The 25,930-nt window shown below is 48.9% G+C and overlaps 1 protein-coding gene across 2 annotated transcripts in view; it reads right to left on the bottom strand.

Moving 5' to 3' along the window:
• Positions 1-25,930, bottom strand: part of C5PH6orf52 (chromosome 5p C6orf52 homolog) — a 569,473-nt gene that overhangs the window by 73,914 nt on the left and 469,629 nt on the right. For both annotated transcript variants that reach the window (XM_069613440.1, XM_069613441.1), the window contains one exon: positions 9,074-9,263. In XM_069613440.1, the coding sequence (XP_069469541.1) occupies positions 9,074-9,263 (190 nt within the window). The remainder of the gene's footprint in view (positions 1-9,073; positions 9,264-25,930) is intronic.

Genomic DNA, 25,930 nt, shown 5'->3' with positions numbered 1-25,930 from the left:
AGTAGTCATCAGCGTTTGTGATTTTCATTAGATGTATAAAAAAATATATATACAATACTGTGATCGATGTTAAATTGTTGACTTAAAATTAGTCACAGGAACTGGAGCATTACATAGACAAGCTCTGGAAAATAAAATGGTTTCTGATTTATAGCTGGACACTACCCTGGCATTAGAGCTCACTAAGGCTGGTATTTGGTCCCACAAAGAAGTATGAGCAATGTGGTGCCACCAAGTACCTTTAATAGATGAAACCGATAATAGAATAGATGAACAAGTTACTTCTTACCTTGTAACGCTCTTTCGATGGAATGTTCCTCCGACGTATTCCTCATCTTTGATAATTCGTCTCCAGCGTCCGTTGCTCAGTTCCGTTTTGTAGCATAAGATAAGTCATGCCTGAATTAGTTATTGACCTTGAAGGAGCATAAGCTGCAACCACAAGGGAAGTATTACTGCGGGGATGGATGGAGGGGCGATAAGGAATACGTCGGAGGAACATCCCATAGAAAGAACGTTACAAGGTAAGAAGTAACTTCAACGTATTCCTTATCTTTGATAGACTCCCATAGCAGTGGCGTGTAATTGAAGGTGGGAGTAATAATGTCATGTATCCCTTTTAGGAATGAACCGCATGTAATAGGGCTTTTCCAAATCTGGTCTCTTGACTAGCGGAGGAATCCATGTTGTAAAATTTTGTGAACGTATGTGCGGACGACCATGTGGCAGCCGCACATATGTCTCGGACCGGTACCCCTCTTTGGAGGGCCGAAGAGACTGTGATACCCCTGGTTGAATGAGCCCTAAGATTTTGGGGTGGCTCTTTCCCTGCCAGTTTGTAACATTCCAGAATGGCCAAAATAATCCACCTGGAAATGGTCTGTTTTGTTATGGGTAGTCCCAACTTGTGACCTGAGTATCCTACAAACAGTTGGTCTGCTTGCCTAATCCTAGCCAGTCTGCTGATGTAAAAACTCAGAGTTCGCCTTGGGTCCAGCCTATGTAGCCTTTCTTCCTCTTTCCCCGGATGGGAAGGAGGGTAGAACAAAGGTAAGGTCATTTTCTGAGTAATATGAAATTCAGAAACCACCTTTGGGAGGAAATTAGGCTTCACCTCTAGGACAACTTTGTCCTTATGGAAAATTGTATGGAGGGGTTTACAAGAGAGCTTGTAGCTCGCTCACCCTCCTCGCAGATGTTAGTGCTACCAATAGGACAGTTTTAAGCGTGAGAAATCTCAGCGAACAAGAGTGGAGTGGTTCGAATGGAGTCCCCATTAGGAAGTTTAAGACTAAATTTAAAGTCCCATAAGGGAACTTGGAATGGTCTTGGAGAATAAACATTAATTAATCCCTGGAGAAATTGTATCATTATAGGTAATTTGAAATACGATGATTCCTCCGCATTGCGCTTGAAGATTGAAAGCGCTGCGAGTTAGCCTTTTACAGTGCCAACTTGAAGGCCTGAGTTTGCCAAGTAGAGTAGAAACAATAACACCGTTGGAGTACCACATGAAAAAGGGTCGATATTTCCTTCTCTACACCAGCTGCAAAATTTGTTCCAGCGGTATAAAGACTTTGTTGCTGGCCTTCTGGCCAAAAGCAACACCTCCATGACGTCATCAGGGAGGTCCCAATCCTTGTACCTCACCCTTTCAGAAGCCAAACATAAAGGTTGAGGGTTCTGATGTCTGGATGGAGAACCTGACCTCCCTTCTGCGAGAGAAGATTCTCTTTGAGTGGAAGACGGATTGGAGGGCAGATCGACATATCTAGAAGGTCCGGGTACCACGTTCTCCTGGCCCAGTCCGGGGCAATTAGGATCATGGTTTTCCCGAATCTTCTCAACCTCCTGATCATTTGAGGAATAACAGGGACTGGTGGAAACGCGTAAAGGAGTGGGAACTCCCAGTCCTCTACGAATGCGTCTCCTAGAGCTCCTCTCAGGGGAAATTCCCTTGAACAGAACAGATCGCACTTCTTGTTGGTGCTTGTGGCGAACAGATCCACCTGAGGGGTTCCCCAAAGGGCGAAGATCTCTTGAAGGACTTCCTGCGCTAGCTCCCACTTGTGGGAGACTGTGCTATGCCTGCTCAGAGCGTCCGCTGTCAAGTTCTTCTCTCCGGCTAGTTGGACTGCCGATAGAGAGATTCCTTCCTGAATTGCCCAGAACCAAAGCTGCATTGCCTCTCTGCACAGTGGCAGTGACCCTACGCCTCCTCTTTTGTTGAGGTAGTGCATGGCTACCGTGTTGTCCGTCATTATCAGGCCATTTCTCCCCTGCACTGATGGCAGGAAAGCTTTCAGCGCTAGTCTGATCGCTCTCAGCTCCAATAGGTTGATGTGTAGTCTGGACTCCGATGGAGACCAACGACCGCTGATGGTCAAGTCGTTGGCATGGGCTCTCCACCCCGTGAGTGAGGCGTCTGTGACTACTGTTATCTCCGGCCATGGTTGCCAAAACAGTTCCTTTCAAGATGTTCTCTGGATAGGCCCACCATTGAAGTTTGTGGGCTACCTTGTCCGGAATCCGGTGGAGATCTGTCATTCTCCCTGAGAATTGCGACCACCGAGTTCTCAGTGCCCACTGAAGAGATCTCATTCTCAGGCAAGCCTCTGGCACAAGGAAGATGCAGGATGCCATGAGGCCTAGCAACCTCAAAGTCGAAGGCTGGGAGACATTGGGCATTTTGGAACTTGTTGATCATCTGCAGAATATCTTGAGCCCTCACCTCTGGTGGCGAGGCTTTTCCCAGGGAAGTGTCCAGGAACGCTCCAATGAACTGGAGTCTCTGTGATGGTATCATCTGTGACTTCTTTAAATTGAGGGAGAAGCCCAGTTTGTGAAGGAAGTGGCAGACATAATCTAGCTGGATCTGAGCTTGTTCCGAAGATACAGCCCTGATCAGCCAATCGTCCAGGTAGGGGTAGACGTGGATCCCTTCCCTCCTTAGACTCGCAGCCGTATTTCCTGTGTTTGAGATGGATTGGCACATGGAAATAAGCATCCTGAAGGTCCAGAGATACCAGCCAGTCCTGGAGCTGGAGGGCCTGAAGGATCTGAGAGAGAGTTACCATCTTGAACTTGTCCTTCCTGAGGAACTTGTTCAATTCTCGTAAGTCCAGGATGGGTCTCAGTCCTCCGTCCTTCATTGGCATGTGAAAGGGGGGGGGGGGCAAGTACCAGCCCTTGTTCCTGTCCGCTACAGGTACCGGTTTTATGGCACCTTTCTCTAGCAGGTCTATAATTTCCTGCAAGAGGAGCGGATCTGTAACTTTTAGAGAGCTGTGCCTCGGTGGATGACTGAGGGATGTGTAGAAAGGGTAGGCAGTAACCCTGGGCAACTGTCTCCAATGCCCAAGCATCTGATGTTATAGCCTGCCATTCCGTCAGATGGTGAGTTAACCTGCCCCCTACAGGTGTTTTGTGTGGAAAGACCTCAGAGTGGTTTGGGGGCGGCTGATGCAGATGCCGAAGGTAAAGAGGCACCTGGTGCTGCTGCGGCGGCTTTAGTACTTTTGACCCGTCCACCTCGGGTGGATCTCCTTTGGCCTCTTCGAGCCGGCTGTCCTCCGCCTTTCCCGAATGCGGAATAGTAGCGAAAGGACTTTCCTCTTCCAGAGGTTCCTGAGGGGCGAAAAGGAGTTTGGCGGATTGCAGCTTCTAAGGATTTTGCCGCTGCTTTAGATGTCTGCAACAAAGGGCATATTCAAAAGTCTGGCTTGTACATCTGGAGCAAAGCCAGACTTTCGCAACCACGCATGCCTGCGGATTGTCGTACTTGCCGCCATGGCCCTGCTGATACTGTCAGCGGAATCGATGCCAGTTTGAAGTGACTCGCACATGGCATCTTTGCCATCTTTAATAATGTTAAGGAAGGCTTCCCTTTCCTCTCCTTCGGGTATGCAGTGAGCCGCTGATGAAGCACACTCCCACAGTGTGTGACTGAACCTGGTGAGCGTACAGGTGGCGTTGATGGACTTCAATGCCATACTACAAGCAGAAAATACCTTTTTCGCCATAGAATCGTACCTTTTGTCATCTCTATCCTGTGGGACAGTAGGGTAAGCAGACCTGCTGCTTGATGAAGTTGCCGCTTGAACCACCAGGCTCTCTGGAGTCGGGTGTTTTAATAAGTATTCAGGGTCAGCCGCAGCTACCCTATACTTGGCTGACAATCTTTTATTGACTGCAGGGATAACTTCAGGGGTTTCCCAATTAGATGAAATCTTTCTTTGTAAGGCTGCATGGAAGGGGACCACAGGATCCTCCTGTGGACCTTTGTCTAATATGTCTGTCAGTGTAACGCTCACCTGACTCCCACGGAGGCGCTGGCCTGGTTCGCGCTGCTGTGACCCCTTCTAAGGTGATGCGCAGGGTTCGGAAGATGGACTGGACCGGGCCCCCAAATCTGGCTTGTCTGGTTCGCAGAAGTATCCTTCTGTAGGCGAAAATAGGGGATTAACTGTCTGCGGGGTAATGCAATCGGCCTCCCACTTTCCCCTCTCACCCTCCTCGAAACCTTTCTGTGATTCCCCGTAGCATCTCACCTTAGGGTCTGGAAGGACGACCTCTCCATCCTGCTTCTGATGCAGGGGCGCGTTGGTATCCAGTTACTTCACTGGATTTTTGGATTGGTGAGAACCAAACTTGCTTGGCTTCCAGGTAAGTTTTTTGATAAGAGGTTCCCCTTGTGTCCATGCATTAAATGTACTAATGCTAGTGTCTTTTTCCCCATAGGGGCCGGGGTACGGAATGCCGGGGAACAGGCACCGACCCGAGATGAGAGGTGAAATCCTTGTAGAAATCCGGTAAGTCTTTAATGAGCGTTTTTTTGGTAATGTCTTTTCATTCGCTCATTAACGCTCATGTCTCTTTTTCCCCTTAGGGGCCGGGGTCCGGAAATGCCAGGATGCAGCGCGGACCCGAAATGAAGAGGGAATGAATCAACAGGTAAGTCTTAACATGGAGATTTAGCTTTCCTTATTCCCTTCTCTCTCTCACCTTTTGTTCTTGTCTTTTTCTCCCTAGGCGCTGGGGCGTGACTGCGAATCCGGATGATAGCTGCTGAACATGGAGGCGCCCTGTAAAGGTGAGTGAAATGCGGCGCTGCAGCGGTCGACGCGATGAGCTTTTAAATAAAAGTCTTCCTTTTCAGGATTGTCTGCGAGATGTCTCCGGGATGCGGATTTAGCAGGTAAGGACTTTTCCTTCTTCTGTTCTCTTCTTCTCTTCCTTTGCAGGTGATCCAGGATGCTGGCAGACGTGGCAGAAGTCAGGATACAGGAGCAGACACAGTGAGTGTCCAGCTGCTAGATGCAGAACAACGCGAAGCACGTGTGGCTGTTCGGGTGGGGTTTAAATAGCCTTGGAAGAAGTTCCAGGTATGTATCCTTCCTCCAATCAGGTATGTATCCTTCCCCGACCTCGACCGGATGGTAAATTAGTCCCACAGGTAAAGTAGTTCCTTTCAGGCCTCAAGGAGGCCGGGATCCTGCAGCATGGTCTGCATCAGGTAAGTGCACCCAAGCACTCCCATAATGAGCCTGGCGCCTATGGCGCCAGGACTGATGTCTTTTATGAGCCTGGCGCCATAGGCGCCAGGACACTGTCCAAAGGGCCCCTATATGGGGTTGCTGGGTCCTTTCTTGGGGACTGGATGTCCGCTTTCGGGGACGCAGGGCTTGAACCGGCTCCCCGGGAGCGGGCATCATGACAGCCAGGTCATCCTGTTGAAAAACAGGTGAAGGCGCAGACCAACCCATAAATTCAATAATCCTTGCCATCAGGGTTCTATAGGGTGTTTCGGCATGTTCCCCTGGGTCTGGTTTAACAAATTCCACTTCTGGGGAAGTGTCCAGCCCACTTGCCTCGTGTAATGACTCCTGTAGGTCTTTCAAACTTCTTTCCTCAGAGGTGAAATCCTCTGAAACCGGTAGTGTGGCCCTCTGCAACCCGAAGGTTTCCTGGTCAGAATCCTCCCCTTCTTCATAGATTGAAGATAATCCGGGGTACTCGGACCTCGGAAATGGTGTAAACCCCATTTCTAAGGCAGAAGGAGCCAAACGCGTCATTATTGGGCGATAAAACTAATGTCGTTGATGCCAATGTGACAGGCTTCGAGGCGCCGAGAACGGCGTAGAGAAAACTGGAAGAGGCCTCGAAGAACTCGAGAGGATCGGGATCCTACTCGAGGATGTCAACGACGGTCTTGGCGTCGTGCCGGAGGCTCTTGGTATCACCGTTGGCTGTGAAGTAGCCGTGGTTCTCTCTTTCATTGGCGTCGATGTCGACGATGGCGTCAATGTCGATCGACGCATCGAAGAACCCTTCGACAACGGCGTCGATGGCGCCGATCCATGCGTCGAAGACAGTGCCTTCTTACCCAATGGCCCGTGGCGCTCTCGGGTGGAATCTTTCGCCGGGTGCAGCGACTCGCGGCGTTTCGATTTTTTGGGTTTTTCACCCGGGGTATCACCCTCAGCTGTCTTCGAGGGGGTCGAGGCCGCTTTCTCAAAGACGCTTAGCATTTTCTTCCTGAATTCCTCCCACTCAGCCCGAGAGCTGTGTTTTGTGGGGCAGGAGACCTTTTGTGGGGAAACAGAAGATGACGAGGAAGGGGATCTTTGACGTCTCTTTGAGTGTCTCGATCTCGACGAATGGTGGGAGCTACTTCGAGATCTAGAATGGGAATGCTTTCTATGGTGAGGAGACGAATGCCTCGACTCAGCCGAAGACATTTTCGAGGAGGTTTTGACTGAATTACCCCTCTCGAGCTTCCCCCTGCGCTCCTTCAAGGCTTTCGCCGTCATGCACATGCAGTCCTCACACTCTGAACAATGGTGCTCGGCTCCCAAGCACCACAAGCAGATCCTGTGTGGATGCGTTATCGACATTTTTTTACCGCAGTCTCGACATTTTTTTAAGCCGGATCACGGCGTTGTCGGTTCCGATGAAGATGCCATCGAGAACGAGTTGGTATATAAGAGTAATTGTAGAAGGTTTATCTGACTGAACAACGATATTCCGAGGCCCCACGAAGCGCGGAAAAGCGGAACTTAGCAACGGACGCCGCGCGTGGCTATTTATGGGCATGGTGACGTCGGCGCTGATACGGTGGCTGTCGAGGGACATCGACTCAGCGGACGTCGACGCGCAGCGCCCTCTACAGAGAAAAAATGTCCAAGGCCAGCAAGCTGGAGACGAATTATCAAAGATAAGGAATACATCGGAGGACACAATCCCTTCAAAATGGAAAGAGGCTCAAAGTCACTTTAAGGTATTATTGTAAATTATTTATTTCTTAGCCTGATTGGCAAGGTTTGTAATAGTATAAATTAAGAAGGAACATCTGCACCACAATAGTAACAGATCTATAGAGTTCCTGCTTCACTCTAGCCAGAGATGTACTCAACAGTGAATCATTTCAGTGACATTTTCAGAGCTTCTAAATACATTGCTCTAGTTCAACATTAAACAACTTAAAAACAAATTATATTTAATGCTATAAAAAATAACTGAACTGAGTTTTACAAAATGTGAATGCCAGAAATTCATTTGATAGCACAGACCTTTTGATCTAATTTTAGAAGTCGGAAAAACAAAGATGCCCGATGACGTTTTTGGCAGCACATGTCTAACATGTAGCTAGCATGCTAGAAAAAACTTTGTACAAACTAACTTAAGTGGCTAAAGGGCAATAAGTACGAAACCTGTTGGCCTTTGTACTTTAGATTCAATCGAACTGCACAAGGTTGGATCTTTGGAATCCTTTTTAACCATCCTTTCACCACTTCCTGCTCATACTACTATTGGTTATTTGTACAGTTTCAGATATACAACCAGTGGCAGCCAACTGAATACATTGCATAGCTGATAAGGACCAGAGATCCCTCCGACCTCCTCTCCTTCCCCTTCCTCACTTCACAGTTCACAGTTTGTAAGCTGCCCATCTATTTTAACAACTATTATTTCAGATTTCTGGCAGAAGAAGTGGAGCACCCGCCTGCGCCTTAAGTGAATCGAGAATTTCAACAAATTCTGTGTCAACCTAGGATGTCCAAAGAAAATGTAATTTTGGTCAATAAACCCTTGACCCAAACACCTCTAGAGGATTTACTAGAGGATATAGAAAATTATTTGCAACTAAACCAATGTTTTCCAGAGACCATGTGTCTTGGGTGGTATAACGAAGTTGAGAGAAAAGATTAGTAAGGCAAAAAACATGCACTAATAATTAATGTGCCTCCTACAGAATCTGCTTAGTTTCATGGTAACAGCTGAATATAAAATACTGTATTATTCACAATTTAATTATTAATTATACAGGGTGTCAGTTGGATTTAAAATAACGGCTTCATTTTTTGAGAAAGACTGTAAATTACTAACTCAGGGACTAGATAAACTGTCCTGTTTTGGCACCAACATAAACCCTGCCAAAGCATAAAGACAGCAAAACACATGTTGGTCTTCCTTAGATTAATAAAATGGCATTGATTGCCATAAATTGTCCTAGATTGGATTACCTATTCGATGAGCCGAAAAACACTATGAATATGGTGTTAGCTTTGCGCAGTATAAAAGCATTATAACACATCATAGAATATAATATCTTAATGTGCCCGAGCACAGGGCCAACCGTGAAGTGTTCAGACATTCAGGTTACATTTATGCATTGGATACATTCAGCAGATGTTAGGAACGTGCTTTGAAGAGGAAAAACCAACACGTCATTAAGGAATTATTTAAATGGCTCAAGAGGAGAAATCAATGAAATCGTGTCATCCCCTCAGTGCTGGGAAAAGTTTTAGCTTGAACTTGTAGCAAGTTCTTTTAAACTGTCTTTTACTTGATTCATTGCACCTTTAAGGTAAAACAAGGTACACAAATAGTGGAAAACTTGAGTCCAAACAGCATACCAGGTTTAGCAAACATACCGTACGTAGGATGGCAGGCGTTTTTAAATACATTGAAGTTCCTTTTAATAGCAAAGGGTGAGCAAAACGTTATGGAGCAACACAAACATAATAAATGAGGGGAGAAGATAAAACACCACTTAGTATATCATTAGTACCTCAGATCCAGCTTGTGCAAGTGCCATCTCTCCTGTTTCAGTGGGGTATCCAGTCATTGCACCAGGGGTTGTGTATCCAGCGGCGTAGGCAGCATACGCGTCATAACCATTTTTTGTATAGTAGTTTGAGTATTGCTGATAGTATTGAGCATAATCAAAGGGCTGGCCCTGAGGGCTCTCCGGCTTTAACCTGCAACAAGACAACAAATATCCCATTGTGATTAAGGCACTCTTAGTCCTACCTCAAGCCAGAAAGAGTTGCTTAAAAAATGTTACTCAAATCTTCGAAGGAACTGCTCTCCCGCCTGCCCCCGTCATACCAAATCCTCCTATTTCTCCTCCCTTGACCCCTCAATATTCTCAGCCCTATAGTACAACATGGTAAGAGACAGTTTAGTGAAGTGGACTCATTAAAAGGCTGAGAGAAAGTACTAGAAGTACGCTGAAGAACAGGGTAATGCGCTACTCTGCTTTTATACAACTCTGAGGAGAGTTTTTCAGAACCAACAACGGTGTGGGGTTCTGACAAACTAGCATCCTGGACTTTGTAAAGCTTTTCCACACTACGGTCTAACCAAACTATGGATAGCGTAGGTTGAGCAGTATGCTTTAGACTTCGGAGATCAGGGAGTTGGAGTCAGGTACAAATGACAAAGTTGACAAGTAATTGAACGTCCAAAGATGTATAATTTAAGAAAAACACTGCTTCCCATCACTAGACAAAACCAGAATCTAAATGTTATGTTGATTTATACTGTGCACCGCTACCACCCAGTGGCAGTCTCCAGGCGCACGCGTGGCCCTGGAAGAGAGGAGAGTGGGGAAGTGAGCGAGGCTAGGTTCAGAACCAGGAAGAACTGGCGTCTGTGAGTGTTGTTTTGCATGTGGAAGTGGTGTTGGAAGGCCATGTGCAGTGTATGGGTAAGACTCAGTGCCTCTGGGGTGTGCTAGCGTTTGTGTTGTGTTAGTGTGTTGTGTGGTGTGGTGCTGGGGTGGGGTGGGTTGTGCGCACTGGTTAGGTAGTGTCCATAAGGGATCCAGAATCACGGGTGGTGGTTGCTGTAAGACTACATGATGTCTTGGTGTGTATTTGCGTTGTTTTTTTGATAAATTCTTTTTATTAGTTTACAACAACAAGCTGGGCATACCGTCGCTCAAACATACATCAAGAAATGGGATTCACTAGGTTAGTTCAGCGGGTCGATCAGCTAAAGCAAGAGTAGTGCACATGTTAAACATTGTTCGGGCAGGCCAGGTCATCGCAGAGTGTGTGAGTGCGGACATGCATGCGCATAGCTCCTTCGGGGAAAGCGGGTCATTCCCTGGGGGCAGGTGTGTGGCGGGGTCCCTCAGTATAATTGTCAAGATAGGAGCATCGGCCTCAACAATCATGTAATGCCTGGCCATTTGCCCCACACTTTCAGAAATCTCCCCGGGCAGCCTCTGGCCAAATATATGTATTTCTCGATGGACGCACATCTGTCCATCTCATTGGTCCACGTGGTGGCTACAACTACAAATCTTTTGAGTTCAAGTTCAAACAAGTTTATTTGGATGTATAAAAACAACCATTAAACAACAAATAAACACATTATTGCACAAATCCAAATTACAAATTCATAAAATTACATTTCCATAAAAATAGAATCGATAAACATTTCCAAAAGCAGCATACAAATACAGTTAGCGGTCAAATGGTTACCTCATCAAAGGCTACATTAAAAATAGTAGAGTGAGGGATCATACAAAAAGCAGTACACAAACCTTTGTCCCATTACGGATGCTATTATGCTTTATTACAGACCTTCACCACCTTGCAGTTTCAGAATACTATTTCTGAAATACATCGCTCTTTTCAAGAACGTCAAAAGAGCCCATGCTGTATAAACTGTTTCGGCACTCAAAAGGAACACAAGAGCAGCACTATGTGTGCGGATCACAGTCTTCTTAAGGGCAGGAATCGGGGTTGATTTACGTATACCAACATACCCTGTGCAGAAGAACAGCAAGTGAGAGAGATCCTTTCTACAGTGTCCACAAACCGGGCAGCCCGCTGTGTCAGGAAAACCCTTCCACTTATGAGTGTTACCTTGCAGCCGAAGGCAATCAAACCGTGCCCTCGTGATCAACCACCTGTCCTTTTTCGACGTACCCCAAAGCAGGTAAGGTTGAATTCCAGTTATGCAGCTAATGCTGGTGTGAAATTCGCCATTTCTATGGCCATACTCTAGCAAAAATCTTTTTCTTACTTTGATTTCACCCAACATAGCTTTGTAAACGGTCCCCTCACTCTTAGATATGAGTGTATCAGGCGAGAAAAGGGTCTTTCGGTGACGCCCAGTGCTACAGCCAGGAATGTTTTTTCTCCCCTTGTGTGGTCCATCTCCCCCCAGATGCTCAGCAGTGCGGCCCTGGGTTCCAGGGCTGGTTTATCCAGGACTGTGTTAATGTCACGAATACATTCACGCCAGAATGTATGCATGACATCACATTCCCACAGCATGTGGTAGAAAGTACGAGGCACCCTACGACACTTGGGGCAGTGGGCATCCTCCCTCAGTCCCCACTTGGCGAGTGCAGCCCAGGAGTGGTAGGCCTGATGGAGTATTTTGTATTGTATTAACCTTAATTTGGCGTCTATGCCCATTTCACTGGGAAACATTAGGGCCTCCACCCACTCCTCGGGGCCAACAAATCTCTCCCGCAGGCGGGTTAGGTCTTGCGCCCCGAATGCAGTAATCACCTGGTACAGTGTCGACGTGGTTTTTTGCCAGGATCCTTGCATGAAGGATGTTGACCTCAAGGGGTGAGCTTTTAGGAATGTCTGAAAAGACGGGGAACTGGGCGCGTAGGGCATGTGTCAGTTGTGTGTGCCTGTAAATGTCTCCAGGAGGAAGGTCAAACACCTCACGTAATGTTGCGAATGGCTTGAGGTGTCCATCCTGTAAGACCTCCATGAGGGTTAGGACTCGGAAGGGCGTACTGTCACCCATGCACCTAGTCTCATTCCCGACATGTGGGAGAGCAGGGTCTGCATGGAGCCATTCATTCTAGACGCCTAGCTGTGCAGCCCAGTAGTAGGCCCGAAGGCAATGTATGCCCAGCCCCCCCCCCCTCGCAGACTGACAGCTGCATCGTGGTCAGGGAGATGCAGGGTTGTTTCCCGCCCCACAGGAGCTTTCGGAGGGTGGAATCTATATTGGAGATGGTCGTGGAGGGGATGTGAAGGGGGAAAGCATTTTGAACAGGGCTGCCCTGCCCAGTAAGCCCAGGGGAAGGGAGTGCCAGTGGATGACGTCTGCTTCGAGCCTGCTCACCACTGGTTGGAGATTGAGTTGAAGGAAGTCTTCGGGGTTGGGGGTCACCCGGATACCGAGGTAGACAAAGCTCTGGATGGAGCTTGAGTAGGGACAGTGCGGCGGAATCGGGTCAGCCCCACCTTGAAGCAGGAAAAAGATCATTTTTTGCCTGTTGACTTTAAGCCCACAAAACTCCTGATATTCTGTGAGGAATCTAGTGACCTCAGGGCATGAGACACCAGGACTGCTCATGTAGATGAGCAGATCATCCGGTAAAGTGAAACCCTATACTCACGTCCCCAGGGCCACAAACCCAGACCACCTAGGGGATGCCCCAAGTCAGATTGCAAGGGGCTCAATAGCCAGTATGAATAGGAAGGGAGAAAAGGGGCATCCCTGCCTGATTCCTCTGCCCAGTGGGAAGGACTTTGAGGAGATCCCATTCACCTGAACGGCCGTTTCGGGGGCAGTGTATAGTAGCTTGACCCACGACATGAAGTTGGGCCCGAACACCATGCAGTCCATTATATTCCATAGGGCAGTCCACCCCACCGAATCGAAAGCTTTTTCTAAGTCAACTGCGAGTAGCGCCAGAGGCTCTTTGATTTTAGGGGCCAGGCTAATTGCAAATTGGGCCCTGTGCAGGTTCATCCTGGTGGACTTAGCCGGCATGAACTCACACTGGTCTGGGTGGACCAAAGAACAAAGGACCTTGAGCATTCTGTTGGCCAGGACCTAGGCTAGGATTTTAGCCTCCACATTGATGAGTGAGATGGATCTATATGAGGCGCAGAGGTCCGGGGGCTTCCCAGATTTGGGGATCACAACGATGGTGGCCTGTCCAAGATCATGCAGGAGCATACCGTCCTTACGAGAACATAGCAGCATGAGGTGCATATGACCAGTCACTGAATTGCCCATTCTCTGCCAGATTTCGGCAGGGAAGTCATTAGGGCCTGGGGTTTTGCCAGGTTGGAGCTGAGACACTGCCGTGGCCACCTCCTCCGCCGTGACTTCCTCTTCCAGTTAGCTTGGGGAGATGGATGGCATCCAGAGTATGTGGGGACGCCCCAGCGGGCGTAGTTTCCCTAGGGGCATAGAGACTTTCATAAAAGGCAGCGAAGGCATTTGCTATGTCCGCGTCCTCATGAAACAGGTCCCCCTCGATCTTTTTGATGGCCCTGACACTTGTCTGTGGGTGCTTCCATGCTGCTCCAGCCAAGCCAGGCCTTACCGGCCTGGTCACCAGTGGCGTAGATCTGGCTGCGCATGGTGGAGTGGGTGCTTCTGGCATTCTCCAGCGCCAGATTTTTGAAAATTTCTTGGCCCGTAATCATCGCTTCTTTGGACTCCGGCGTACCAGAGGCTAGCAATTCTTCCTCAGCTCTCGCTGCAGCCTCCTCCTCTTCTGAGATTTCTAAGATTTGGCGGCATCAGTGTGTTGAAACCAGAGAGGGCGTCTCCTCTGAGCACTGCCTTGTAACCCTCCCATAGTGTAACAGGGCTAGATACCGAACCTTAATTGAGGGAGAAGTACTCAGTTGTTTTTGCATGAGGTCTCGACACACCTCGGGGACACCCAGATAGTATGCGATGAGCCTCCAGAAGGGTTGCTTCTTAGTTTGGGTCTGTTTTATAGTGAGGAGGGGGGTGGGGGAGTGGTCCGAGATACCCCTGGATAGGTAGGTGGTGGTTTTCAGCTTGTGTGACATACCCTGGGGAACGAAGAGGTAGTCTATGCGGGACATGGAGTTATGGGCGCTGGAGAAAAAGGAGTAACACAGGTCGGTGGGGTGGAGAATGCGGCATGCATCTACCCACCTTAGTGCAAATGTGAAGGAGTGGAGTTTGGTTTGTGCATCAGGGTTCCTACTGCCTACATGCGTTCTATCCTTTCCTATGTTAATGACTTTGTTAAAGTCGCCACCCAGTACCCACTTATCCGCCTGTGCCATCATCATTACCTCCTTGAGGATTTTGTGTGTCAGCAGGGGCAGGGGTGCGGGGGTGTAGGCTGCCATGACACGATACCCCAGGAGGTCTTCCCAATGTCGCCCGTGACCACCACGAAGCGGCCCCTCCGTTCAGAGTTGAGCTCCCTCAGTTGAAACGGGACCCTTTTGTGCAAAATGATCATGGAGCCCCGGGAGCCACCAGAGAACCCGGCATGGAAGGTGGTTGCATAGTTGGATTTCCTGAAAAATCTACATTCTGTGCCCATAAGGTATGTCTGTCAGGAGAGCTATGTCTGGTGAGTGTCTATTTAGTTGTTGTAGGACTAGCCGTCTTTTAACCTCGGGACACAGCCCGTTCACATTCCAAGTGAGGAGGGTCAGGTGCCATCATGTGCCATTGGTAAGTGTGTAGTGGTAGCATTTGCCGAGGGGGGGTTGGGGTCTTCGCCTAGGGCCGGTTTGTAGCCCCGGTTGCCCCGGCGGGCGCTGATCGTCCGCTTCAAACCTTTCACTTCCCGTACTGTGTCCCGACCTGCCCACCAGTGGTTCTGGCCCATACCTGATCTTGAGTGGTGAGAGTGGTTGCATCGACGCATCTAAAAGAACATCTTGCCCCCCACCCTGTAGTGCCCCCCCCCCACCCAAAACACCTGTAACCCAAACCAGGCACCAACAGGGCACGTAACTAAAAGCATTATAGGGCGGTAGCCCGGACTGAAGTGGTATAGTTCACCTAATGGAAGGTGGCGGCCGCCAGTGCCAAGCCCCTAAGGTAGTGCGTTCCGGCCCAAGCATCACAGTGTAGCAGTGTTCACCCGTTCTCTGTGGTGCTCTTGCCGGGTTGTGATGCAGTCGCGGGTTCCGGCTCAGCAGGGGTTGGGCGGGTGAGGGGAGGTCTGTTCCGACCTAGGTTTCCGTCCGGGTGGTCCCAAAGGCGATCGGCTGGGCCTGGACCCTCAGAGGACTTGATTTTCAAGCCATTCCTATGCCTTCTTGGGTGTGTCAAACAGGTGGGTGGCGCCCTTGTGGTGGACTGAGCAGTGCCGGGAAGAAAAGTGCATATTTAAATTGACAAAGATTAAAGCTTTTTCTTCACAGAGTTGAAGGAATGGCGGGCCCTCTGGACCTCCTTAGTGTAGTCTGGGTAAAACCCAATGCGGTATTCATTGTAGGCGATGGGACTGGAGGCGCGGGCCATCTGGAGGATAGTATTGCGGCCCTGGAAAGTTAGGAGGTGTGCAATAATTGTCCTTGGTGGGGCTCCAGAGACAGGAGAGACTCTCTGCGCCAGTTCAATGGGAAAAAAAAAAAAAAAAACTTGAGAGCTTTTTGGGGGCAAAGATATGGGCAAGCCAGTCCTTGAGGAAACGTTCAACACTAGGGCCCTCTTCCTTCTCCGGATCCCTAGAATCCCCAGGTTGTTGCATTGCACCCTGCCCTCACCGTCTTCCGCCCGGCCTTCAAGTTGGTCGACCTTCTTGGCAATTGCTGCCAGCTGCTTTTCCATTTGACGAACCGTGTCTTCCGTGTCCAATATTCTTTGTTCTGAATCCCCAACTCTAGATGACAGGTTGTGTAGGTCTTGGCTGAGGAAGCACACTTCTGAGGACAGTCACCCTATCTTCAATTCTAGAGATGCCCTTGAGTCATTGATCGCTCATGACGTCAGAGTGAGATGGGAGGGTTCGGAGCTTCGTCCCCGGGATTTTCACCGCCAAGGGTTTGCATTGTATGTCTAGGGGGGGGGGGCGCCTACCATGAAGAGGTCAATTTTGCTCTGCAGGGCCTGCTTTTTGGGCTTATCCTTACCCATTGTTCTTTTTGCGTAGTCTCAGGTGAGTCTTCAGGTCCTGGTACCTGTTTCAGTCTGTTGATTGGTCTCGAGCGTAGGGGGTGCAGTAGTGTCTGGGCTCTGCAGGTCCTAGGTGGGTCGGAGGGCCGTGGCACTGGTTGGGTGTGTGGTCACTTGGGTGTCTGTAGGTCGTCCACCAAGTAGCCCCCAGGCGGATAGCTCACTCCCACCCGTTTGTCTCTTGTTCAGAGGGCGTCGTTCCCAGGGCGGCTTTGGCGCAGTTTGTGGTGCCAGGAGGCAAGTTACAGGGGTGTTACAGTTCGCATGGGGCGCTTTTATATGTATGAGCTAGTGGCACAGCTGCACAGATGGTGTTGGAGGCTTTGCGCTGGTTGTGGGTGGCGTTAGGGCCCCTCACTCGATCAATCCTGTTGCCACCCGGGATCTCACCGGGGTCACCATGTCAAGTCGAAGCTGCCAAGTCTTATGATGCTTGCCCCGCATTGCCTGTTGATCCTAAGCATGCGCAGCTCGCCTCCCCCTGCGAGGCCGCCTACAGTGCTCACCCACGGTGGCCCTGCTGGGGTGGTGGTGCAGGAGCTCCCAGTTGTATTGTCAGGGGCGAATGCCTTGGCCTCTCAGCTCAGGGGGCGGAGGGGGGAGGCCGCACTCACCGTTGCCTTTGTGAGATTGATCGTCATGAATGCAGTGGCACCTGTGTGTAAGCTATTTTTGCTCCCGTGCCCCAGGGGGGTCCTGGGGGCAATTCTGTTCGTCCGCGTGGGTTGCGGCTGTGTCTCCTGCTCCACCTCGGGCTCCAGGCAGAATGTGGTCTCTCTTACCTAGTCCCGGTGTGGGGCAGGGGAGATGGGGACTGGAGGGGTGTGGGGGGGGGTGGTCGGAGAGGCTGTGGCCCAAATATCCAGCGTACAACAGACAGACCACCCAGTGTTAACATCCGGTATGAGCAGGGAGTCCTTTGGTAGTCCCTAGACTGTTCGGTTGGTCCACTTTAACAGCGCCTGTGGCACCAGTCTGCCTCAGGGGCAGGATATGCGGTCGCTGATGCTCCTTATCGCCTGTCAAGGCCTGGCGTCTGTTTGGCTATGCTCCGGATGTTTGATGAAGGCTTACTCCAGGCGTGGAGGTCGTCCCAGGAGCCTTGCCTGTGGATTAGCAGCTCCCCAGGTATGGTGCATTGTGCTTAAGGCTGTTCCACTGCCGCAGGACCACCCGCCAGGCGGCGGATGACGCTGGGGGCCGCGGGATGGTCCGGCAGTCAGAGTCTCTGACTCCAGGGTCGCTGGCGCGATGGAGTCTGATAGTGTTGCTGGCGCCGTGGATTGGTGTGGCTTGCGTGCCTCAGCCATCGGGGGGCTGGGAGGAGGCAGGGCCTATGGTGTTCGGCCACGGGGCCACCGTATGTAGGTGGTGCTTTCTCCTTACCTCCCCCTCCACTGCTGCTGCTCCGGGTCGGTGCTCCACAGGTCCCCGCAGGCGGCCCAGGGCTCAGGGATGGCTTCCGAGGCGCCCGCAGTGGGCGGGTAGGAGGGTTGTGCGCAGAGCGCATCCCGACTCCAGAGCGGCACCTCTTGGTCTGCAGAGGGCCGTGAGGCCGATGGTCCATATATGTGTTTCACCCCTTCCGATTTCAGTTGGGGTTGTGGGGGCTGGTCCCCAGGGCATTCCGTTGTGCGGGCAGTGGTTGCTTGTAGATGTGCGCACAGGAGGGGGGGGAGACGGGAGGGGAGGGGGAGGTCAGGATAATGAAGATTAACGGCGACCGCCGGGCGCTGCTCTCTATTCCATCCGCATCCACCGCTCCTGTATTTGCGTTGTTGCCGATTTTATGGACTATGTGGGGTGGTTCCCTCTAGGTGTGCTTCGAGCATCTCAGAGATGGTGGGTGTGAACTTAGAATTGATTCTTAGTTTGTTTATGTGTATTATGGCTAGCCCAAGGGTCTGGAGTAGTAGCGCTGGTTATGACGGAGGAGCAGGAAGGGGGAAAGGATTAGTAAGTTTGTCGGTTTGTTGGAGCTTCTGATGGTATCTACCAGGTTCTTGGATGTGGATCATCGCCCCATCTCACCTCCTCTCTAGTTATTTATGTGTGATGTTATTGCTGCCGGTGTCCCTTTGTGGCTGTCATTGTTTGTTGAATAACTAGGTTTTGAGTCGTTTCCTGAAGGCGAGGTGGTCTTCTGTGGTTCGAATTTCTTTGGGCATGGTGTTCCAGAGGGTAACAATTAGACGTGAGAATGCGGTTCTGCTGAATTTCCTTTTTTTGTAATGTTCTGGCTCTATTTTTAAGTTGTTGCTGGATCCATGGTCCCTTCTATGGCGGTACCAGCTAATCTTGTCTTGGAGGACTTCAGCTCCTTGTCTGTGCAAGGCTTTGTGGGTGATGCAGAGTTCTTTGAATTAGATGCGTTTTATTACTGGTAACTAGTGTAGACTTCAGTGCTGGCGTGATGTGATATTATTTGTTTAGTCTTAATAGGATCCTGGCTGCTATATTTTGCACCATTTGGGGTTTGAGTCTTTGCAGCATTCCTAGTTGGAGGCTGTTTGTGTAGTCAATTCTTGGGAGTATGAGGAATATGATTTTGAGGGTTCCACGAGGGAAGGAGAGGTAGGGGAGTAATCCTTCGATTAGTCTTAGGAGGAAGAAGCATTTTTTGGTGATTGCGTTGACTTGCGGTTCCAGGGATAGTTTGCTGTCCATTAGTATTCCTAGGTTATTTACTACATCAGTAGTCTCCGGTTGCATTCCCATGACAGTGGGACAGTGCAGTTGTGGGTTTTCTCTGTCGAATCCTGCAGGTGAGAGCATTATTTCCACTTTTGCCGGGTTAAGTTTATGGTTGTTCGTTGTCATCCAATTGTAGATTGGTCTGTTTTCACAATCATTTATGTGTAGTCTGCGCAGATGTAGCCAGTGAGTCTGTGGGTTCGAATGATTTTCATTAGTGGGCACATGTAGATGTTGAAAAGCAGAGCTTAGAGGCTGGATTCCCTGAGTGACTCCGCAGGATATATTTTTGGTGTTTGAGGTGAACAGTGGAAGGTAGGTTCTTTCGGTTCGGGATAATTAGGAATGAGCTAATCCACTTTAGTGTGGATATCTGTATGCCACATTCCATCAAACTTTTTATTAGTGTTGCATGGCAGTTTGTGTTAAAAGCCACTGATTTGTCCAGTAGTAGGGCCGATTGGGCGTTTATTTTCAGGTCGTACCGTATAGATAGGAGTGCTGATTCGGTTCCTCTCTTTGGTGTGAAGCCAACTTGTGACCGGTCGAGTATTCGGTTTGTTTCGACGTATTAAAGTAGGATCGTGTATCCATGGTTTTCCATGGTTTTTGCTGGGTAGGGCTGTTTGGATACCAGTCTGTAGTTTCACAGGTCTTCTGAGTTTTCCAATTCCTTTTTGATCGGTGGCTTGATGTATGCCGATTAGAAGGCGGACGGTACCATTCCTCTTTTGAGTGATATTCATTAGGTTCCGGAAGCGAGTTGTCGGGGTTCTGTGGTTCAGGATTCCTTTGAAGAAGTCGGGGGGTTCCTTGCACCTGGACAGGATTCTTGGTTTCTTCCAGGATCTCTCTAGAGTGGGTGCAGGGATCCTCTTAACCAAAAAGCCAAGTAAGAGCTCAAACTCCCACTAGCCAATGACAGATCTGGCCCACACACACACACACATCCCAGCAGTGGTCCAATCAGGATCACAGGCATCAAAATTCAAGCATACCACTCAGACACACTGAAACCAGTTTGTGCATTGGTGCCAGACTGTCCCAACACACTTCCTGGCAGCAAACACCCATGGCACTCCAGTAGCCTGCCAAAAGCCTCTGTTTTCCCGGACACTGGAAGTCCATATAAGGATGTCCCTGGCCTCGCAGGCCAGGCAGAAGGGTAACAAGGCAAGATGTCAAAGGACAAGCGAAATACCATGTGGCACAGCCATTTTTGGACAGCCACATGGTAGCCAAACGCAGTAAACGTGGTAAGGCTAAAAGGAAAGACACCCAGAAAATTGCAAATTCTAGCTGCTGCCACCAGCATGTCCCTTTAGCACACAGAGTAACCAGAAGTACTGCGAGTGTTAGTCTAGGGCAAAACAAAATGTGTACCCCCTTGTATTGCATTGTAAGATGCATTGTACAATGATAAAAGTTATCAAAAGTAACTAAACTAAGGGAAACAACATTTTCCAGTACTGACAGCCGGAAGGACATGTCAGTTTCCCTATGACAAATTAGCAAAAGCCAGTGTAGTAAAGCTTAAGGCTTCCCTGCACTGCAAAAAAGAGTAGGTCAGGATCCAAAATAAAAGCAACAAGTTTGGAGGTCCATAGAAATGAAAGGAAAGGTGCTTTAAAGAGAAATCATTCCCAATAGTACCATCTGCAAAAAAAAAAAAAGCTTTTGGGTAGATGCCTTCAGGATGCAGCAGCACAGGATCCGGTCCTTGGATTCTTGGTCTGGAGACTGAAGAAATGGACCCTAAAGGAAAAGTGGCGGCAGTTATCAACCGGGGAGGCTTTCAACAAAGGATTCTTTACAGCTTCTCGCGGCTCTGGATTTGGTACCCTTTTACAGGTACCGGAAGAACGAATATCGGCGGCCAGATTCTCGTCACTGTTAGGGGAGTTTTCCTAAAATCTAGCAACAGGTGTCACTCTATAAAACTATCCCTTGGTATACAGGCCCCAAACTCTTAGTATATGTCTGTACTACCCAACAGCCAGGCTTATTTAGGAGGATGTGAGCTGTTGGTAAGTACAATGAACTCAGTCAATACATAGGCGTAAATAAAGTCTCACACGCTTGTAGTTATAGTAAAATAGACATTTATTTTATATAGACAAGGCAAAGTTAAATTCAGGTATGTAAGTACTATTTCACTAATCAACACAATAGAAAACATAAGCAACAATTGTTCAGGTGAGTAAAGCAATAGTAGTGGAATGTATCAGTCATGAACACAGTGCAATGGTAATCAGTTCACTTATTAAAGTTACTCAGACAATGTTCTGTTGTAAAGGAAAAAGGGTTATTCAGTACCAGCAATAGCAATTCACTACTTTGTAATACTTTTCAAGGATCCCGATACTTTAGCAGTCCATTCCCTAACTAGTTAAGAGTTTCTTCAGAGTCACTTGAGGAGGGGTGCAAAGTAATGTGCAGCAACAGAAAATAGTACTTCTATTACTTTGAAGTAGAAGGCTTTGGTCGAATTAAAAATTACTAAGGACCTTGGAAAGGTCTCCCTATGGGTGAACAGGCCTTAGGCCTGAGCAAGTGCTATGGGTGTACACCCAAACACTGGATACAGCACTCCAGTAACACAGGATAGACAATTTTGTTTGGGGCAAGTACTACCCTGAGCCACACAGTACCTTTGGAGTATTGAAGATGATGCAGCTGGAGTCTTTCCGATGCAGCAGCAGTGGACTCGGTCTCCTGATCCTTGGTCGTGGTGACAAAATGGACTCTGGAAGGGATGTTGCGGTAGCAGTCGAGAGAAAGGACCCTCAGCAAGGAATTCTTCTTACTCCGTCAGTCTGCAGTTTTGATGCCTTTTTACAAGCTCCAACAGAGAACGACCACCGCTCGGTCAATCTGCCCCGATTCTCCAGTCCTGCACTCTGGTGAGGGGACGTTAAGGAGGGGGTTCTGGTCTCTAGAGGTCCAACTGGAGCTCGCCAAAGTTCTGGAAAGATTTGTCTCGGGAAGACGATGCACTGCAATTAGGTTGGAGGTGCCCTGGTATTGGTGGTTTGCAGCCCTGGAAGGGCACAGCACATCAGGGGATGGTTCGTTCTGCAAGTTGCGAGCACTGCAAGTGTATTCTCACTCTTAATCCCCATGGGTCCTCTGCGCAGGTGGCCAGGGAAAGGCCATCGCTCTTGGATCCCAACCCTGTGTGTGGACAAGCGAGTGAAAATCACATGGGTGGAGGGTCTGTAGGGACTAGGAGTGGGATGCCCTCAGAGACATGTTATCCCCATTTCCTACTAATGACCAACCCTCCCCCCCCCCCCCCGTCTTCATGGGATATTATAAACCAACTCCCCTGACCTCCTCATACATGACTACAAAAAGTACTGGGACGAGGAAGAGGCAACTGATAGTAATGATGACTAGTTGCTTTGACCACTCTGGTACTGGGACGAGGAAGATGCCTGCTAAGAGCAGTAGAGGTCAGGCATGTCCCCGTAATGGTCAGGCAGAGCCGATTGCAAGCTTGCAACTGAAGCTTGCCTGCAGGTGTATAAAAAGCCCCACCAAATGGGTGGGGTAGGAAGCAGTGGGAGTGAAATTGTAGCAGCAGCAGAGAGGCCAAGAGAAACAGCAGGGAGCAGTCCGTGTGGAGCACACCTGGTTCAGGGAAGAGCGGCCCAGGAGCTAGGGCTCTGTGGAACTGAAGGAGCATTGAAAGGGGAGCTGTGCTGGATGGCTGCCCTTTTAGCTATTGCTTGAAGTGCGCATTATCCTGGGGCCAGGAGCCGACCCAGGAGTGCCTGAGGGGCAGGAGGTGGAGCCCTGAGGCAACATCTAGAAGGCTGGGAGATCTGCGCTGCAGGAACTCTCATCGAAGCAACTGGTTTCTAAGCAAACAGAAACCCAGTATGCAAGTGTTTGATCTTACGTGCAAGGTTATATTGTATCAGAGTGGTAGCGTGAATGGTGAGACACTTTTTCGAAGGTCTCCAATCCGAATCCTTGCAAACCAGCGAACAATACAACTTGTTAATCTCTAAACAAGTAAGAATTCTTTGTTACACAGTGACTGCGTGCAGAAGAAAGCATGTTTTCAAAGGTCTGAGTGCAGGGCATATTTAAAGGCAAACAACAAAAGCATATTACAACGAAGTGAAAACCTTAACAACAATAGAGTGACTTCTATGAAATCCTTTAAACAATATTGAATGCCAAACCCAAAACAAAGCTTGACAAATATATCTTCCCATTCTGAATACCGCACTGAGAGAAGATTGTTACTTATGAAGATTCTAAAGAAATGAAGCTTAAATTTACCATATAAATACATACAACGTATGCCATCTCCAAGGGAACAAAACAAATTGCAAGCAAAGTTCATATACACTCCATCTACAGATCAATTGAGTGCTACATCAAAGAAACCAATGCACATTGAACCCTAAAATGAATAGACCTTTAGCAAAGCCAGCAAACCCAATGTGCAGTGTAATCCAAAGTGAATGGAACTTTGGAGATGAACTTTAAAAAGTGGATTAAAACAAACTGCCATTTCCAACTAAGACATTTGTTGTGTAAAGACTGGCCATATGCAGAGGGTGCAAGTGTGGCGCAGAACATTAAGAAAATTGGGAAATCTCATCATAGCAATACATCATTGAAAGTATATCTTGGGGAAGGGAAACCTGACGTTTGAACTACTTATTGACTCGAGGACGGATCCTCAGGATATTTTGTGTTTTGAATTGTGTTTTGGATCTTGGAAAAGGGAACCCAGAGTCCTGGTTATCTTTATGTTACTTTGGAACTTAAGGCAGTCCTTAACCTTTTGCTAGAACTGCTTTATACTGGGCGAAGGGTGCTGAAAGAAAGCTGCAAGCTGGACAAAGCTCTGAACTTTATGCTAAACACTATTTTGTTGGTTGCAGACATCCCTACATGTTGTATGGGATTAGTTGTGAGGGCAAGTATAGGTTTTGGAGACAGATTCCAAAGTTGAATTTGGGGAGTTTAACTTTGCTTAGGTTTGGTTTGGTTGGGAAATCCCACCATAGTATAGGGCAAGATAGGTGTTTTTCCATTCTGACATTTAAGTTAATGAAAGCGTTTACTTTGAACTTTGAATCTGTGGTCTGTGTCTTACTCCAAGATGCCCTCACAAGGTCGTTTTATGGCTAAGTTGGTCCCACCTGCTAAAGGGAAGGAGGAGTCCTCTTTGGCGCGCCCCTGTCGATTTGAAAACGGCGCCAGGAAAGTAGTGTTCTCTTCGCAGTTACTGGAAGGGTCTGTCAACGTCTCTGGTCGTCTTCTGCTTCGGATCTTCTGCTCCAGTGGTCGACTTGCCTTCTGCCTCAGGAACCTCACCTTTTATCAGGATTTCTTATTCATCCACTGCAAACTGTCCCTGCAGTTTACAGAAAGGGGCAGGTGGCTGTCCAATCAGGACAGCAAGCCCTCCGGCAGAGGGAAATGGTTCCATTCAGGCAACTCTCCATCGGACTACTTTATCACAAAAATCGAAACTATTTGGTCAAACATCTCGCTGGCCACTTCAGCGGGAGCACCTGTCAATGCATTACAGGACGTGGCTCTGGCTGGGTGTTACAAGTGGTCACGGTTGCCCCTGTATTCGGCAGAAACTATAAGTGCTTCTATTAGCCATTTGAAATCAGCGGCTCCTTCTGATCCTGTACCTTTATCTGTTTTAAAGGACATCTTCTCAGGGCTTATGGGCGAGATATCTCAGGCTATTAACGTGTCCTGTCAATCAGGTCACATTCTCAGAAAGTTGAAACAGGCTGTAGTTATCCCGCTGCTGAAGAAATCTGCCCTTGATACCTCACACTCCCTCTAATTTTTGCTCTATTTCTTTGCTTCCTTACTTTATGAAGTTGTTGGAGGCATTGGTGTCACAACTCCTCTGCCTTGATTCTTTGATCCCTCTCAGTCAGGCTTCCGGCCTGGCCGTGGCACAGAGAGCGTCCTGGTATCAGTACTGGGTGATACGGCCAGGCTGGTCGATGGGGCTGGGGCCCTAATTTTGCTGGATCCGCCTGCAGCGTTTGACACTGTCGACCACCCCACCCTGCTGGCCCGCCTGGCCCTGGTTGGAATCTCCAGCTCGGTGCTGGCATGATTGTCATCGTTCGTGGCTGACAGGGGCCACGCTCTGTCACTTTTTCCTTTTCTCTCACCTTTCTGTTCTCTCACTTGTGGTGTCCCTCAGGGGTCTGCCTTGTCTTCCTTGCTTTTTAATGTTTACATTCAGCCTCTTGTTTTTAATCTGCTCCTTTGGCCTCAGATGTTACTCGTATGCCGATGACACCCAGATTCGTATTCAGCCAGATCTTGAGCAGTGTGAGGTGTCATTGTGCCTGGCTCTTTGCCGTGAAGCCGTGGGGGAGTTGATGAACCGAAATTGGGTGAAGTTGAATGGAGACAAGATGGAAGTCCTGGTGGTGGGGGCCCCCCAATGCCATCACTTTGGGTTTCTGCTTTCTGGCCCTCTATCTTGGGTGATCTTCCCCACTCTAGTCTTGTGGTGAAAAATCTGGGGGTCATGCAGTCTTCTACCCTTTCTATGACTCATCAGGTGTCTGCAGTCTGTAAGGCAGGACACTCATCTGAGGATTCTGCAGAAGGTTCTACCCCTTCTTCCATTTCATCTGTGGCCTCTGGTGGTAGCAGCTCTAGTCCTTACCTGCTTAGACTATTGCAACTCACTGTACCTGGCTGTCATGATCTCTGCTTCCAAAAGGTCAGGGTTTTCCCAACTCCCTTGGAAGCAGATCCATAACCCAGGTTCCGAGTGCCAACCAGTCCCAATTGGGACCTTTTGGACCCAGTCCTGGCGCCAGTGGCACCAGGCTCATAAATATGCCCAGTCCCAGCGCTGGAAGCGCCGGGTTCATAATGCTTGGGTGGACTTACCTGCAGCAGACCATGCTGCTTACTTGCCTGCCAGTTGAGCCTCTGATCCTCTTCTGTTTGGAACTACTTTTCCTGTTGGGTGGGGCAGGAGCCACTCCCTAGGTTCAGAACACTGGAACTCTTCTGGAAAGCAGGAACTCTTTTCTTACCT

This window comes from Ambystoma mexicanum, chromosome 5p (assembly GCF_040938575.1).
Source record: "Ambystoma mexicanum isolate Mex_15411 chromosome 5p, UKY_AmexF1_1, whole genome shotgun sequence".
Lineage (NCBI taxonomy): Eukaryota > Metazoa > Chordata > Amphibia > Caudata > Ambystomatidae > Ambystoma > Ambystoma mexicanum.
This window is presented reverse-complemented; position numbering and strand designations above follow the sequence as displayed.